Source organism: Mandrillus leucophaeus, unplaced genomic scaffold (genome assembly GCF_000951045.1).
Source record: "Mandrillus leucophaeus isolate KB7577 unplaced genomic scaffold, Mleu.le_1.0 Scaffold64, whole genome shotgun sequence".
Classification (NCBI taxonomy): domain Eukaryota; kingdom Metazoa; phylum Chordata; class Mammalia; order Primates; family Cercopithecidae; genus Mandrillus; species Mandrillus leucophaeus.
Window position 1 is genome coordinate 670983 of NW_012106919.1, and position 18490 is coordinate 689472.

Here is an 18490-nt window from a genome sequence, read left to right on the forward strand (position 1 = left end):
AAAGAAAGAAAGAAAGAAAGGAAAGAAAAGGGCTCAACAAATCATAGTTATCCGTTGTCTCTTTTTGCCCTACCCCCATTACTCCTATGAGAATGAAACACCAGGGGAAATGAATAGGATTCTTTCTCTCACAATAGATGAATGGTTCATAAAGTTGACAAATACTCTGATGAACCCAGGAATAAGGATCAGGGTGTTCTGGGGCTAAGAGTAAGAAGGTGTGTATGCCACCACATGGCTCCAGGTAGCAAGCAGGCTGAGTGCCAAAGACAGCCAGCTGGGTATTTAAGCTCCAAGTTACCCCAGCAAAGAGCTACATGAGAGTTAGCTATTATCTTTTATTTACTCAAAAACATCCACAGGTGAATTCAGCAGTTTAAGTCCCCCTTAAACTCAGTTCATTCCTTCTGTTCCCAACATCTCCTAGGCATCCTCCGAGAGCAGGTTCTCTGCTCAATTCCACAATGACATGGAACTGAGTCACCACCACACACATGTTCAGCCCAACTAGAGCCTTTGGTCAGTAAATCAACTAGGCACCCTTCAGGCTCCATGACTTATTCTTCTATTTGGGAAGGAGGAAAACAGACAATAGTATCAATAATACGTTGTCCTCAAGTCAGGCCTCCAAAACATTGAATACAGAAGAAGGCCAAGAGAAAAATGAAGTGGAGGAAGAGTAGTGGAGTGGGGGAGATAAAACTGGGGAACACCAGAGATGCTCCCACCTCGGTGGAAGTAATCAAGGATGTAAAAATCCCTTGGCCCAGGCATACAGGCCCTCAAGTGTTTGTTGATGGTGAATCTGAAGGTCAATGAGACAGAGAGTCATCTCTGATGGATAACTACTCAGAATTCTTCTCAATGCTTGTGTCCAAAGAATCAGAGGGATGGCAGACCACACAGCCTTTGAGGATGAAAAGGTAGGTTTCCTTGAACTTCTTTATTTTATAGGCGTAGACGATAGGGTTCATCATGGAATTGGCATGGGACAGCAGGATGCCCATGTACAGCAGAAGCTGTGGTACCTCACCATTAAAGTAGATGATGCAGTTGATGATGGATAAAGGCAGCCATGACAGAGCAAACAAGAAAAGAACCAGAAACAAGGACTTAGCTGTCTTGAACTCCCGTCCATAAAATGCACCTGTCTCTTTGGAGTTAGAGAAGTTCTGACTGAGTTTGTTCCGGATGATGTAAAAGATGTCAAGATAGATGGCACACATGACTACCAGGGGGATGAAAATCCAGGTGAAGAAGCTGAAGTATACCATGTAGTCCATTTTCATGACAGAAAGGAATTGGCATGAAAGGAAGGTGACATTTCTGTGGTACTCTGAGGTCAGTTTCATGTTCCAGCCAAACATGGGGGTCAGTCCCACCAGGAATGACACCAGCCAGCAAAGGCCCAGGGCCAGCCATATTCTTCTGTGAGTTGTGACCCTCTTGTATCTGTGTGAATGAAGAGAGCCAGTGAGTTCATAACAGGAATTGCTAAAGGGTAAGGGAGATGGAGCTGGTAAAGGAGAGAGAGAGAGGTGAGATAAGGCATATACTCTCTTAATTCTCCAATCTTCTGCTAAGGGAGGGCAGCGTTGGTATTCTATGGTGATTTCAGCTAAACTTCACTGGATATGAAGACAAGATGAGCAGACAACGATTGGAGAAAAATCCAGGAAACATCTATGGGGACTTTTCTAAAGAAGAACACTCTTGAATGGATAAGGAAGATGTTGCCTAGAGTCAAGTGCTTACGTGCCCCACTCAGGGCTCCACTTTCTGAGAGCTATACAACAGTTACCTATCTTTTTCTTTCTTTTTTTTCTTTTTTTTAACTCAAAAACATCCACAGGTGAATTCAGCAGTTTAAGTCCCCCTTAAACTCAGTTTACTCCTTTTGTTCTCAATAAGGTGTAAGCCCAAGAATTATTCGATTCCTGGGAGCTAAGATTCATCTAAGTCTCCGAGGATTGTCTGCCTGGTGAGAAATGATATTCTCAAAGCAAGCTTGCCTGCTGCTCTTGGCACTGTTCTGTTTGGCTGTTGTGCAGATTCTCATAAATTATACTATGCCTCCCCAACACTTCCCCTCTACCTGTGCCTGCTCCTGCTTCTCTATCTGCATGGGCATCCATACTTGGTATTTGAGTTAAATGAATCAATGAAGTTACAAAATTGTGTTGAAGTGTTTCAGAGACCTGAAAAGACTCATCCAGTAAGAGTCCTCATTTCTCCTTAAACTGTCCTTCCGGACAACAGCCTGTACAGACCACAAAAAGGAAACAAATATAGTTAAGTATCAGTAGATTTTTATCTCAATTACATCTCACAACAAACAGGAGATATTTTATTATAACCTCCATTTTATTGATGGCAATTGTGAAAATAATAGTAATGACAGCCACCATTTATTGAGCACAGACTGTGTGACTGGTATGTTTCTAAGAGCTTTACATATGTTAACGCATACCATCTTATGAGGATACTGCAATTATCCCCATGTTATAGATTAAAAGTGAAACACAAACAAGTAACTTTTACAAGTTGGAAGTGGTGGGGCTAAAACTAAAAAAAGGTAAGTCTGAGTTCCGAGCATCGTCACCACCGTGATACAGAGTGGAAACCAAAGGAGACAGAGTTAAACAACTTGTTCAAGATCAGGTCTCACATCTGGGATTTGAACCCAGACTGTCTACATCTAAAGCTTGTTTGTAGCTCCCTCACTCTGCTCTTTCCTCCAGAGAAGTGAAGAGAAACATGAGACCAATGCAATTTGGGTTGCCCAGGGAAGTAGATTTCTCCATTTGGCAGTCCGTTCTCTTCATATAGTCACATGTAATGAAAAATATTTTTAGGAAAAAAGCTCTCACATCTCAGGAGGAGAAGGAGGAAAATATATATATATATATACACACACACACACACACACAGGATACATATATTTAATATAATAAATATATATATAGGAATATATATATATATATATTCCAAGAATCCCTTTCTCAACATTGAAGTGGGCACAGAATAGGAAGCTAAGATAAAATAATAACCTACATTTGCAAAACAATAGAACCATCGGTTTATCTCTTATTCTTATCTGCCTGCTTCTCCTAAAATAATACGTCTTATCTTAGTAGGCTTTTATCATTTCTAAAACTGAAGAGAATTTTTTACTAATTAAAGATGCATCAAGATTTCATCATTTCTAGCCAAGGATTAGTAATTATAGCTGGAGGGATTGAGCACCCACCCCTATCAGTGGGGAGAGGACTGGAGCATTCCTCTGATTCTAGCTCCTGAATCCCAGCTCATTGTTGCTAACCCCCTCACAGACCATATAACAAAAAAACACTTACTGCCCTCTTTCAACATCAAGGGCCAATTTGGATTCATTTTTTACTCAAAAAGTCTGGGCTCTGGGCTTTGTAGTCTCATTTCCCAGGTGCCTAATTGCTGCCCACCCCACCCTGCAGGCTACCTGACGGTAAGCTTGACCCGCAAGTATCGGTCCACAGCGATGGCCAGCAAGGACATGATGGAGGCGTGGGTAAAGATCAGCAGTAGGCAGGCCATAAAAAGGCAGCTGTAGAAGTGGATTGTGATGCCCAGACTGACGACAACGGCCAAAGGCATGACCAGCACCCCAACAGCAATGTCAGCCAGGGCTAGAGAGACAATGAAATAGAAGGTGGTGGTCTGCAGGCTGGGGTTCAGCTTGACCACCCAGACAACCAGCACGTTGCCCACTATGGCGCAGAGTCCAATGAAAATCTCCATGGTGATGTAGGTAACATCGGTCAATGACGGAGCAGTGCTGTTGTTGGGCATCTTGCCTTCCCAGGGGAACCTCCACAGGGACAGGTGAGCCAGCAAGATCCGTCTGTAGGGCCAGTGGGCCTAGCTCTCGCCAGACGTCTTCCCAGAGGTCCATGTGCAGTGACAGTCTAAAATTCCCAACTCGCTCATTCCTACTCTTTTCTGGTGGGGTGATCTCTTAGAAGGGCTCATCACAGGTGGATCACTTCCAGCCCCTTTACGCGCGGCACATCCTCAGGTTCCCAGAACCCTGGAGGACAGTTCTATATGGACTGAATCTGAAAGTGCTGCTGCTCTTAGTTCCCCAAACCGATGCCCTCAAGGCCTCTGCCTGCAGCTTTTTGGCTTTCTGAGTTCCATCGAGATAAGCAACCCTCTTCAGGCTTGTTTCAGGAAGTGAGATGGGCCAAGAGGAAGTACAGAGCCAGGAACTCTCAGTAGAAAGATGGAAAGAGCAGAGAAGGAGTCACGAGTGGCACAGAGAAGGCTCAAAGCAAGATTGGGTGCCAGAATTCATTCATTCAGGGACCAGATGACAGTGCAGAATCAGGTGGGAGAGGAGCTGGAAGCACTGACTATGCAATCTTTCTGCCAGCTTAGCAAAAAGATCTCATGACAAGCAGGCAAAGGGGAGAAGAGGAACAAAAGGGACTTTAGTGGCAGCCTCCTAACCTTAGCCAGAACTATTCCTGCTAAGTTCTTGCTTCATTGAGCACAGCCGATACCCAGCCTTTGCAGCAAGGATCCTTGATCAAAGGGATAAGCAAAGATTCCCTGGTCAGAAGGGCAAAAATCTCAGCACCTCTGCAAAGCATCACACCTGCTTAGCCTCCACCTCTGTTTCTCAGCTCACACCCCAGCAAAATCACACTGGCCCTGACACTGGCAGCCGGCCAATGTCCAACCTATGTGAGGAACGACAGAAGAGCAGAATGACCAGACATACAGAAGGAAGGGAAAAGAACGTATGCAACAGAATCAAATGGCGTGTGCTCCTGCCCACACTCCCCAAGCCTCAGCCCCATCCCCGCAGAAACAGGCAACTGCCTGGGAATCAGCCCCCTCTCCCTGAAGCTGCTTACCTAGTCACCAACTTCTGGGAACGAGACACTTGCACACCATTGTTATTTGGGGAGTCCATCTGGTTCAGATGCTTCTCAGCACCACCCAAAAGGATTATTTTAACCAGGCATGTTAGAGAGGCAACAAGAAGGAACACTTGGACCGAAGCCCACACAGTAGCTTGAGAGCTTTATTATTTTTACCTTAAGCATCTAAATATGTACAGCCCAAAACAAAATTCAGCAGTAACAACAATAGTGTTCTGGTGTTTACTAACAAACACTTCGGAGTGGGGCAGAAGGGAGAGGCCTCTGCCTGGGGCCCATCAGGGTCCTCTTGTTAGTTCCTCTGCTTTGGCATCATTCATTGATTCCAATCCCTACCACCACCGCTGTATCCCAATTTGATCCAAGTCTTACCAAATCCCATATTCATCCCTGCCAGACTTGTCATTTCTCCTGGAGCAAACTCCCCAGACATTAAAAAGGGGCAGTCCTCTCCAACTGAATTTCCATCATTCTAGTATATTCCAACATCAGTTCTGCCCACATCCCTGCACTGCTGGAACTTGAAAAGCTTCATCAGCCTCCAATGCGTCCTCTCACAAATGTTTCTACTGTAATTGCTTTCTTTATCTGTGCTTCAGAGAAGGAAGTTACTGAGAGAAATTTCTAAGAGGCTGCATGCTACCAAAAAAAAAACAACAAAAAACAAAAAAAAAACCCAAAAACCTTTCTCACTATATAGCACTCTTTGAACCTTGGTTAAACACTGCAAAAAACCCTCCCTCCCCTACTCCAGTATATAGGTGAGTTCTTTTGTAATCAGTCCATCTCAGCTGGGTCAGAGAAACCAAGGAAAGGGGTTTGTGTCCAAACCCAGCATGCTGTACGCAAGATAACACATGAAAGAATAACCCACTAGAGAGAAGAAAGGCAGGAGACACACTTAGGGTCACCAACCTAGCCACCTCTGCCCACCTGGGAATTCTACCCTCAGGATTCTCTGCACATACCATGGGGGGTTTCTTTTCTGTGAACAAGGGAAGCCCTTCCTTCATGTTCTCTGAATAGACAAGGTCCATCACTGCTGGGGTTGGGGTTGGGGGTGATTTGAGAACAGAGAGGAAGGACTTTCACAGTCACTTAACATTTTGACCTGGAACCCGGCCCTAGATTGAAAACCAAAAGGCAATCTGGGAAAGGGGACAGAGAGGCTGGGGCAGAAGACCACCTCATTTGCCCATTCCTACCGCTGCACCCACAGCCCATGGCGCGCAGCCATTCTTGGTCATGCACCTCATCATATCTCAAGTAGGAGATGCTGCAGCCTCCTACTCCGCGCCTCAGGCAACCAGAGGAACCATGCCAGAGCTCAACACCCAGGATGACCCCTGCCGCTTCCAAACCATTTAGTCTGTGCATTGCCTCAGGATCAAGTCCAGACTCTTTAGAGTGGCTTACACCCTTCTGATGGGTCTCCCGGTCTCTGCAGTCTCCTGACACCTGGGTCCGCTATGCTGAGCAATTCGTGGCTCAGAGTCATTCTCTTTCACTTCCTCTCCGCTGTGCACACACTCTTTGCCCGGTTTGCAGGGCCCTTCTGCCCCAAGTCCGCCTAGAAAACAAATACTTTTCCTCCAAGACTGTTCCCCAACAGGACCTTGAAGAAAACTTCCCAGTCTTCACTTCTCCTCCGGGACGGCACTGTGCTGGGTGTATATGACTTCCCCACTTAGCCTGTGAGTTCCTGGAGGGCAGGGACCACCACTTTCCATTGCTGCATTTCTCGCCCCTACTATGATGCCTGGCAGATCACAGGTGCTCAGTACATTTTTCATGAATGAATAGGAAAGCACTTCAGTGAATCAGGTTGCATAAACTAGGCATTGGGTATATAAGGAAACAATAAATCAGCGAGGACTCTTAAGTGCTCTCCATCATACCAACTACTCAGTGTTAAGCAGCTTACATTCACAGACTCATTCAATGCTCTCGAATGAAATAGATACTACCATTATGCTGAGCAACTTGAGGCTCAGCGGGGTTAAATAACTTGCCCAAAGTTGTAAGCTAGGCAGTGGCAAAGCCAGCATTCAGACCTAGGCTTCTGCTTCAGAGCCCAGGTTCTGAATGGCAGCCCTCAGTAAGTAAATGAGCAAATAAACTACACAAACCTTTCAAAAGTACAAGGAGTCCCTGGGTTTGATGTTGCCATGCTATCAAAATCAGTAGAGATCAGTATTCTCAGATCTAAAAAAGAAAGCAGCCACCAAGACTATGGGCACAAAGCGCAAGTATAACGTAGATCTGGCAACTGCTCTGAGCTAGGAAGAGATGGCAGGACCAGATGACTGCATGAGCAGACCGCTGGTAAGGCTGGGGCCCCAAGGTGAGCTCTGGGCCAGAAAGGAAAACATTTTTATTGGCTCAAGGTGCAATTTTTTCTATTAAAAAAAAAACAACATATATATGTTAACTGTGGTTAACTGTGGTTCAGGAGAATTTCCCACCTAAAAGAAAGGCCATGGCTGTTTTCAATTCTGCTAGAAGAGGCTGGGTGTGGTGGCTCAGCCTGTAACCTTAGCACTGTGGGAGGCTGAGATGAGAGGATTGCTTGAGGCCAGGAGCTCAAGACCAACCTGGCCAATGTAGTGAGACCCCATCTCTATTTTTTTTTAATTAAAAATAAATTTTAAAATTCTACTAAAAGAACCTGAACTCCATCAGGGAAGCAAAGATCTAGGAGAAACCATTGGCTTAAATCACAGGAAGAGTGACTGGAGGGGAAAGGCCTCACCTGTCGTAAGCCCTGGCCTGGGGCCCACTTGGGTCTGATGCAACTGGGCACAGCTCAACCACAAGGCTGCAACCTTGCCCTTGGGGTTCCGCTTAACAATCTGAGAGGCTGGCAAGAGAGATGATTCATCTGATCCTTTGCAGCTTCTCAGAAAAGCCTAGAAAACCCCAGCTGCCAGCCTACGAAAACAGCAAGATGCAGTGCTAGCAGGAGCCCAGGGAAAAGGCCTCTGGAGCCCTAGAGCTGGTCCCCGGGCAGCTGAGACCGGATGTCAGGCAGGCGAAAGGTGGGGCTTCTGCCCAAGGCTCTCTCCCACCCCACGGCGGCCTGCAGAGTTGCGCAAAATTAGCTTGCTCACTTCCTCTTGGCCCCATCACCACTTCCCTAAAGCTTTATATTTTTATAGAGCTTCATGTTTGCTAGCCGACAGCAGAGGCTTAGAAAAGACAAGTGTTCAGGGTCAGCCCCAAAGGTGCGGCTCCCTAGGCCCCTCCTCCACCACTCTTCCGGGTCTGCCACTCCATCAAGCCCCAGGGGTCAGGCCGGGCTTTCCCGCGCCCAGGGGTTGGTCTGGAGCCGCTCTCCACAGGGGCCTTCTAACCAGGGCCCAGCCACTGAGGCCAATCCAAGGAGCCCAAGACTCACAGGCTGTAGTCTGAGTACCTGGAATTTCACTCCGTGCCAGTGTTGGTGGGAGGGAGGGTGAGGCCTGGAAAGGGAGGTCAAGGTTCCTTCACTTTGAGCAACAGGAAATCCTGCCCAACGACGGGGAAATGCTGTGGGCGCTCAGCCTCACCCACCAGACCCCCCACCCACACCGAGTGTGTCAGGAGGTCTCCAGGCCCTGCCGGGAAGAGAAGGATTCAGCTAACTGAATTCAAGGCACTCAGAAAGTGAGGAAGCGTTTCAACTGCCGGAGTCTTAGCACGGTAGCATCAGCTTCAAGCGTCTGAAAGAATGACTCCTGCGTCCCAGCTGAGGCGCTATGCTCAACGGTGGCCACCAGAGGGCAGCACGTTCCTGCTGTCATTCGGGACCCAGGCTGCTGCTGAGAAAGAGAACGGGAAGAACTTGAAATGCTCCTTTGAAACTGCTTAACCAGCAACCTCAGATGGTGCAGAAAATGAAAGAAGTGAGAATTAAGGGAAGGCAAAGGGGACAAGAATAGGTAGCCAACTGCCTAAAGTCAATCCAATCCCATAGAATATTCCTGGGCAGTACCAAATTCAGTCCTGCTGACTCCGGAAGGTTGAGAAGCAGCTTTGCCTTTCAAACCTGTGACTGTTCCAATAAACACAGTATTTGTGTTTTGCTTTGTCATGTGCAAAGCTCCTCACGCAGTAAACTTTACTGAATTAACTCAACAACCCCACAAGACAGGTATCACCAATCTCATCTCACAGAGGAGGAAACTGAGGCGGAGGAATGAGTGATCTGCTCAGGATCATACACCGCCGGGCATGGTGGCTCATGCCTGTAATCTCAGCACTTTGGGAGGCCGAGGCGGGCACATCACGAGATCAGGCGTTCTAGACCAGCGTGGCCAACATGGTGAAACCCTGTCTCTATTAAAAATACAAAAATTAGGTGGTGTGCGCCTGTAATCCCAGCTACTCAGGAGGCTGAGGCAGGAGAATCGCTTGAACCCGGGAGGCAGAGGTTGCAGTGAGCTGAGATCACACCACTGCGCTTCAGCCTGGGCAAGAGAGCAAGACTCCCTCTCAAACAAACAAACAAGAAAACAAAAGCAGCACCAGGATGGGAGCCCAGCTCCTGGTCTCCTTGCTTAAGATGAGAATGGAGAAGACCAGGAGGGATTTGCCAGTAAGGGGTTGCAGTGGGATTTTTAGCCACATACGTCATTGATCCTTCCCTTGGCACCTGTCAACCTCTGACCTATCCTTCCCCTCCTGTAAGTGCAGGTCGCACTGGTCAATTTTCCCAGCTTTTGCTGGAGAGCGTCCAAGAATTTTAGAAATGCCCTCATGTCTCTTGGCCACCCAGCCTTCTCTTTGTCACAGCCCTCGGCTTCTGGGTGCTCAGGCCCGGTGTCCCCACCCCTGTCAGGGGTTATTCACTGTGGTAGGGCCTCATCCCTTTATTTCACCCAGGAAGACTTTGGATCCTGATGTTGATTCTCATGCCCTTTATCTAAACACCGGGAGGTGTAGGAATGAGTTCTGGATATATCAACTATTGATCCCGAATGTTTACAGCAGGGCAATGTCCTGGTCTCCTTCTTTTAACATGCTACCTATCAAATGGGACAAAACTTCTCAGAGAATTGCATGCAAACCCTACCGCCACAGTGAGAGATAAGCAATCTCCTGATTTTGATGACATGTGTCTTCCCCTCCTACTGCACAAGGTCCTTTCATAATTATTACTGTAAGAGCTGCCATTGATAAAATGCCAATTCACATGTGCCAGGCACTTCACCAGGTGTTTTGCACACATCACTCACAATTCTATATCAATCCTGCCGGCAAGTATTATTAGATCCGTTTCACAGATAGAAAACTAAGGATAGGAGACAATTGACTCACTCTGGGCAGCACAGCAGCAAATGGCAGAGCTAGGGCCTGAACCCAAGTCTATCTTGGCTGCAAAGCTCTGACTCTTTCAATGAGCCACACAAAAACAGTCCAATATCAATTATGCCAAAATCCAAATTGCCATTTTGGGCAGACATTCTTCAGTATCCTAATGGGTAAGACTTGCTTCCTAGGCTGGGCCAGCTATCGAAGGCTGTGCATTCTATGTCAATTGTCTACTCTCCAGCTCTTGTCAAAGCTCAGCCAAGAGTTTTATTCCAGGCCCATGGAGAGCAGCCAGCAGGCCCTTCCTCTACACTCCCTACCCGCAACTCCTGCGTCTACTCCCTGATCAGACAACAACATTGCAAAACCGTTTTACTTTAGTTCCCTGCTGAAATGCCTTCCCAGATGACCTTCGTTCCTCTGCTTTTTATGAAAGGTTAATATAAAAAAACTGTCCTATGAAGTAAGTCTCGGCATTTCATCATGAGCGAAGATACTATCTGTTGCTATGTCTCTTACATAAAATTTCATAGGGTAAATTTCTCTGAGGAGCTTTAGTCCTAGAAAAGAGGTCGTTTTTCTTAATAAATTAGACTGCCTTGTTCATCTGGTTAGTGGCAGAGCTTTGTCTCATTCATTTGTGTGTGAGCAGCCGGGAGTGTCAGAGCCGATGTTCAGTCTCAGTAATCACACTTGGCTTAGATTTTCTAGGATGTCTGCGTGCCCCAAATCATTCCTCGGCTACCGGTGTTTTAGTAATTCTGTCAGGCCCTGTTTTCATGAGGAGCTGCACGTCGTTTCTGGCAGTATGCAAGGTATAAGAAATAACTCCATAGATCTCACGTTAGAAGGAGTACGCATTTGTTTCCAGGCATATTGCAGGTTGATCGGTCCAGTCTGTCATGCAGGGATAATTGTCAGTACTCCCATGATTTGGGGGTGAGGATTTTTTTCTCCCACAAGTGGCCCAAATAACATTTTAGATTATCAATTTTGGCAAAAGAGAAAAAAAACTGATGAGACTAAAAATGTCCCCTCATTTGAAGTGAGTCTTTTAATACAGCACTCACAGGCACCCACATCCGGCAATATTTAGGAAATGCTTCCTTAGGAATGGCGCTGGGTAAAACATAATGCTATGATTCCCCCAGGAAGAATGTATTTTTATTGATGTGAGCCCCACCTATTTCCACAAAGGACTAAAGTTACTGTCAAGCTGAGTCGATGGCTTCTTCCTCTGCACTCCCACATCAGCTTACACATTCCTCTCTTGGAGCACTTACTACACAATTCTGTAGTTATTTATTTACATGACTGCTTCTCCCACTAGCTGGCAAACTCCTTAAATGAAGAAATGATGCCTTATTCATTTCGTATCTTCCTCCCACTCCCCTTCGCCCCAAAGCATGAAAATCCTAAAATACACCTGACACATAAGAAACCTGCAATAAATTCCAGTTGAATGTATTATGTATTATTCTCAGGTCTGTCTTCTCCTTACCTGTAAGAATGCTGGCTATACCTCTCTATGTCCAATGAGGAATCAGAAGGGATATTTAGAAGACCTCTCCCTAAACAAAAAGTAGATTTTTGCGTCTTCTAACTTCAGTCACAAACCAGTACAGATAGAAAACACCACGTGACCTATTTGGGTCTAGTTAAAGGAACCCTCAGAGAGAATGTCTAACATTTACATTACAGTTGCTATTTCAGCATTTTTACCTATAACAGTCCATTTCATTCCTTCATCTCTGTGATCTATCTCAAATGGTGCCCTTTACACACACACACACACACACACACACACACACACACATGCTCTCTCCATCCTCTCTGTGTATTTCCTATGCCGCACCTTCCACAGTCAGAGCTCGTTTGTTCATTTACTTGTCTTTGGTTTGTCCCCTTACTTGTCTTGTTCACACTTCTATCTGCCAGACCTGGAACCACCTCTGGCCCTAGTTATCAGCTTAGTCTGACACATTACTCCTGATCACTGACCACTGATTTTGCCCCAAATCACTGTGTTCATGATGGTGTTTTTAGGGCGCAACACATTTGGAGTGAGATGGAACACCAGAGGGGATGGAGGCCCAGAATGGCCAGTTCAAGGTCAAAACTGGAAAAGCAGCCCGCTTTCTTTGCTAGCAAGCCCCCTTCACTGGCTCCTTTGTCACTCTGTCCCCATTTTCTGAAACCTGGGCCAAAGAGCTTAGGGCCCTCCAATCAAGCACACAGCTGACCCTTCCTTCTTCATCACTGCACTTGCCTTTTGCCAGTTGGCCTGTCAACCCATGCTAATGGGTAGAACAGTGGGTGCTAATCAGTTACATTACCCACGTCAGCAGTGCCGTTCAGGCCCTCTCAAGCTGCGCCTAATGGATGTTCAGCTGCAGTGAGACACAGCCACCTGTGTGCCCAGCATAGCACGTACTCTAGTGCCTCCTCACTGGGCATCAGGCCTGCCCCACTCCACTCAACCCAACGTGCTCCAGAGGAGAAATCACTGTCAGGCTTCAGGCATGTGTTTCTGAATATGTTGCGTCTCTCTTATTTTGAACTCTGTTTCTAAATGGATGACTTGGCCAAACTGCTGAATCTCTGTGTCTTCATTTCCCCCTTTGATAAATAAGATACTTCTCTGTGGACTGGATGAAGTAACTCAGGCACGGCAGTTGGCACAGCACTCGGTCCCCAGCACCACCATCTCGGGCAGCTACCAGAAATGCGAGTACTACAGCTGGGTAGGGTCGGGGGCTGATGTTTCACTATCAGAGCCACTCCAGTGCCCAACCCGTGCTCCACTTCCACTTACAAGGTGCTTGGTGGAGGTTGAATTAAAGGAAAGTCATTCCACATCCACCACCCTGTGGGCTACTGAACTGTGAGATACAGACTTGTTGGGAAGCTACAAGGATGTGTTCCATAGACCCTGTCTTTCTGCAGGGCTGATTGTCTCAGTCTTTCTCTGGAGGTGCTCTATCCCTGTCCCAACTGCCCCAATGCTACCTCCAGCTTTAGAAATAGGAAGTATCCAAAAGAGACTGTGGGAGGCGGTACCATTTTCCTCTCCTTTCTCCATCCTTGCCAGGAAGCAGTGATTTGTCAGCATAAGCAGGCCTGCTGGGTGGACTTTGTGAACCCCGGGGAAAGGCTGCCCCAGGTCTGACAGTTCACAGCTTCCAGACACATAGTTTTCCAGGTCACCAGTCCCCAAGAGCCACCCAGGCTCCCTCAGATGCTGCAGGTGAAGCCCTCTAAGAGCCAGATATCAAGAACTAGAGTATTCAGAGCAATAGTCACAGTTTCTGTTTCTTGAGTGTCACTCATTTTAGAAGGCCTGGCGGATCACTCAGCACTACTCACTACAATAAAGGGGCCACCTCCTGCGCAGGGTGTGAGGGTTGCTGAATAACAGCAACAAGGGGGGATATTACAGCCAACTCCAGCCACAACGACTATACATGGGCAAACACGGAGGCACATGAGGCCAGTAATTTAATTTGCATTACATTTATTTGTATTTTCTCTTGACCTGAAATACAAAACATCCTCTAATCTTTCATTAACCCTGGAATCATTTCTGCTTTCAAAGAAGTAAAGAAATAGAATTTATTCTAGTTGAGAGTTTAGCCTCAGGGCTGGGCAGGGGAGCCAGGCTCTCTAGTCTCTCCTAGGCCTCCAAGATAAAATCTCATTCTGTTCTTGTCCCTCTAAGATAAGTCAACAGGCCTGCTCATTCCCAGAGGAAAGTTCGACACTGCTTCAGTGACCATGACTTCAGCAGGGCCAACAGAACTCTAGGTCACTGCAGATGGTCCAGCCTATGCCCCCTCCCTCCCTCTACTCCACCCACGCCTAGTGCCCATGACTAGGGCTTTTTGTGTTATCTCGGAGTTGGCACCCTCTCCATTTCCTCCCAATAATGCTAGCTGTTGTTTCTGAGCAAATGGAACAAATGACCAACGTGAACTCCATGCTGTCTGCAAACTGGAAACATCTGCAGGGAGGCAGGGCAGCCCCTAGTTGGGGTGGGGTTGCACAGGAGCTGGTGGGAGGGGCTGTGGGAAGAAGGTCCAAGAATCTCAGGGAGGAGGGCAAAGGGTGAAGCCTCAACAGAAAACCACACATAGGCCGGGCACGGCGGCTCACGCCTGTAATCCCAGCACTTTGGGAGGCCGAGGCGGGTGGATCACAGGAGATCTAGACCATCCTGGCTAACATGGTGAAACCCCCTCTCTACTAAAAATACAAAAAATTAGCCAAGTGTGGTGGTGGGCACCTGTAGTCCCAGCTACTCGGGAGGCTAAGGCAGGAGAATGGCATGAACCTGGGGGACAGAGGTTGCAGTGAGCCAAGATTGTGTCACTGCAGTCCAGTCTGGGCGACAGAGCAAGACTCCGTCTCAAAAAAAAAAAAAAAGAAAAAAAGAAAACCGCACATAGGCACACAGGCCTCACAACCCGTCCCTTCTTTCACTCTCCAAACATTCACTCTTTGCAGTGTCTTGACCAAGTGAAGGGAGGATGCACATATCCTTTTATAAATATCATTTAAAATGTTAAACTCTTGTGTGGTAAAGCCAAAATGGCTCTTAGAAAACAATAGGTACAACTCGCCATTTCAGAGATGACGACAAAGGCCCAAAAAGGGAGTAGATGTAGTAGCTACAAGTAAAGTCTGGGATGTGCGGCAGCTCACACCTGTGATCCCAGTGGTCTGGAAGGCCGAGACAGGTGGATTGCTTGAGCCCAGAAGTTCAAGACCAGCATGAGCAACATAGCAAGGCCCCGTCTCTACAAAAACATTCAGAAAAAAATTAGTTCGGCATAGTGTAAAAAAATTATAGACCTGCACCTCTAGTCCCAGCTACTTGGGACTTGGGAGGTCAGGGAGGTCAAGCCTGGGAGGTTGAGGCTGCAGTGAGCCAGGATCACACCATCACTGCACTCCAGCCTGGGTGACAGGGTGAGACTTTGTCTTTAAAAAAAAAAAAGCAGCAGCAAAGTCTGAACCATACTGAGAGCCACCATCACCCCACTGCTAGTATATCAGTGTGCGTGCAGTGTGGGAACCCTCACACACACACGCACAGACACATCGTACCATGCTGCCTCCCTTAAAGTCATAGTAAAAAGAGTCACGCCTCCCTTAAAGCCAAGAGCCACGCTCAGACTTCCCCATGTAGTAACACAGTAACGGTAACACTCCAGGGCTGTCTCTGGGCCTGGACCACACTAGCACATCCTCTAATCTTTCATTAACCTTGGAATACTCTGTCAGAGGCTCTCCCTTGATCCTTGGCATAGCCCTGTAATAGAACCTGTCATTTTCATCACCTTTTCTTTTCACAGGTAAAGATATTGACATTGAGCCAGGTCAAGCAACTTGCCCAAGTTTGCACTGCTAGCAAAGGGCAGAGCCCATCTTGACCTCAGGCAGTCCCACGCCCAGTCGCCTGTGTTACACTGCCTGGAGCCCCTCATTGAATCCAATTGCAACCTTGAGAAGTGGGATTGGCTCATTTCTGCAGATAGAAAACAGAGGCTGACAGTTCAGAATCCTGAATTCAACAGAAAGACAGCCCTTGGTCAGCTCTTCCACTGCCGAGGGAATCTCTAGAGTGAGACCTAGTTCTTGACCCAGACTAACCTGGAAGTGATTTTCTGAGCATCACAGTGGCCGGCAGAGTGGGGAGGATCGACTGGCTCTTCTTGCCTGATTTCACTGGGGTCGCTGAACCAGAACTCCCACCTACTAAAAACTGAGCCTGGTTTCTCCTGTGCCTTGGGGAAGTGCCAGTTCTCTACCCTGAGGCCTGCGGTCCTCAGCCCTGCTTGTGTGAGGAGGGAGTCGCCGCTGAGAGGCTGTTCATGCCCTGGTTGTAGAGGTTGGTAGAGGACAGGGGCGTCGTGTTCCCCAATGGGAGTTGGGGACGCTGCCAGTCCCCTTTCAGCAGATGACAAGGAAGAAGGTTCCTGTAGCAGCCAGCTGCGCCAGAGGCGATGCGCGCCGAGCCTCCTGGCAGCGTCTGGGTTCCGCGGCTGCACGGCCGCTCCCCTGAGCCTGGGAAGGAGGACACAGAGGCGGCCCAGGAGCAGCGCTGAGGGGGCCCTGGCGCCGGGGACTGTGGCCCCGACAACCCCCTAGAAGTCGCAGTGGCGTGGGCTCTTCTACCTTGCTCTACTGCTGCTGGTAGAGGGGGCGGGACTCTCGACCTGATTCATCCGAGACACAATTTGAGGATGCTGGTGCTGCGCGGGCCGGACGCACTCCTCCGGAACTCCGGGAGCCGGGGAGGCCGGAGGGAGGGGTGTTCCCCCGCAGCTCTCAGAGGTCAGCACAGCCCTGGCCCAGCCTGGAGGAACTAACCGCGGCGTTCCTACCGTTTATGTCAGGGAGTGGCCGGGACCTGCAGGTGGGACTGCATGATTCCTGCTGGAGGACTGATCGGAGGCCAGTCCCTGGGAGGCTGGGAGTCCTCTGCACAGCCCTATCATGAGAGCAATTGGGTTTGCCCCCTGCCTGCCAGGACAGCGCCCTCAGCACCCCTGTCTACAAGGCCGCTGTCCAGGGCCGACAGCCCTCACCTCCCAGGGCCTTGCAGGCAGCACCTTGTGCTAAAGTTGGCCTAGGCAGGAAACTGCTCTCAGGGCATTTGAGAGAGGGGAGTGGAAATGTGAGCCAAAAGGAAGTCACAAAGATCAACTTAAAAATAACCCCCTCTAGGTCAGTCAGGAGGAGGAACTTGCAGAAAAGCCAAGTTCTGATGGTGATGGCTCAGGGCGACGTCAGGAAGGCCCAAAAGCAAATCAGCAGAGGCCGGGCTTGGAGCACATCTCATGCTCTTATCAGCCTCAGCAAACCACTGCCAAGACCTCTTCTTCTCCTTAGACTTCCGCCCCAGCCAGCATCTGTTTCCTCGCCTAAATTTAAACAACCAGGTTAGTGAACTCGAGAGAGCATTTCTGCCCAGGGAAGAACAGACCCTCCTACGCCCTCAACAGAACACACAGGACACACAATGACACCAACCGAGGCCTGTGACCTGTTCTTGGCTCCTCCTCAGTTTCTGCTGGGTGAGTGGGACCCAGGGTTTCTGAGAAGGCCTCAGCTCCCATTATTCCAGGCAGAAAGCCACAAAGCTGAAGTCTGAAGAAGACCTCAGCTTGGGAGAGAGTGGGTAGGCCAGATGGCTGGGTTGTGCCAGTATGAGCAGTGTGCGATGCCCTCCAACACGGGATAAGGTGAAGGGGACCCTCGGGAAAGCCAGAAATCCACAAAACAACACTTGTTCCACAGCCCCAGCCCTGAGTGTTGATGTATAAACCTCTTAACACAGCTAGTCTTGGGATAAATCAGACCTTTCGGCTTTTTCCAAGCACCATTCTCACTCTTATCTAAATAGAGCTGTTTGCTTAGGGGAAGGTGACAGCAACTACCTAGAACCTTTCCCTGGTTCTGCTGGCTTCTCAGTCCCAGGCTAATATGGCCCCATCCCACACTCTCTCACTCTCCCTCTCCCTTCCTCCCTCCCGCCCAAGTGCAGGAGTGCAAGCTTATGCTTGCGCATGTGTACAAACACACACACATGCATGCACACACTAGCCTCATGAAAACATTTAGTGCAATGAGGGATGTCTGAGAAACCCTCAATAAAATCTCTCCTGGAGAGACTGAGTCCATAGCCTTTCTCTTAGGCTATCACGCCTCAGACATTTCCAAGAAATGTTCTTTCTAAGTAGCTTTATGCTGCTATAGCAGTACAGGATGACTTCCTTGGATTTACCAGTTGTCAATAGAAAAAAAAAAAAAAAGGCAAGCAAGGATTGCTCCTGTTAATTGCATCCTGCCATCCAGATTGCCTGTCACTCTCTTCTCTACATACCCCAGGCCATTTGTTGCAGCCAGGCTACTAGGGCCAGAGGCTTGGTTTTAAATTTCTCTTCCTTTCCTTACATATAGAAACCTGGTTAAATGTTTCATATTCTGAGAATTTGCCGTGAGTAGAGCATTTCTGAATTTCAGTCCACAAAAAACACACACCAGAATCACATTAGGATTCAAAACCCCAGCCCTGCCACTTAGTGGCTGTGTGAGTTTTGGCAAATCACTTTAATTGTTCTGAGCTTATTTTCACATCTGTGAAGTGAGACTGAAATAGGTTAATAAAAGCCACTTCAAAGAGCTGTGAAGGGGATTCAATGAGATGTTAGTTATAGATACCTGGCCCCTTGCCCAACAACTAACAGTGGGTCCTCAGTGGGTTGATG

General features: G+C 48.0%; 1 protein-coding gene across 7 annotated transcripts in view; it reads right to left on the reverse strand.

Annotated features, from left to right (window-relative positions):
• LOC105554313 (adenosine receptor A3) overlaps nucleotides 1–18490 on the reverse strand; it is an 89557-nt gene that overhangs the window by 15867 nt on the left and 55200 nt on the right. Inside the window, exons 1-2 of one of the 7 annotated variants that reach the window (XM_012000725.1) lie at nucleotides 3973–4561; nucleotides 325–1452 (exon numbers count right to left, since the gene is read on the reverse strand). The exons of 2 other annotated variants lie outside the window; for them this stretch is intronic. In XM_012000725.1, the coding sequence (XP_011856115.1) occupies nucleotides 846–1367 (522 nt within the window). In that variant the 5' untranslated portion in view covers nucleotides 1368–1452; nucleotides 3973–4561 and the 3' untranslated portion in view covers nucleotides 325–845. Of the gene's footprint in view, nucleotides 1–324; nucleotides 2261–3478; nucleotides 4562–18490 lie in introns of those variants that run through there. 4 more of the 7 variants (XM_012000722.1, XM_012000727.1, XM_012000726.1 and 1 more) reach the window with 4 other exon arrangements.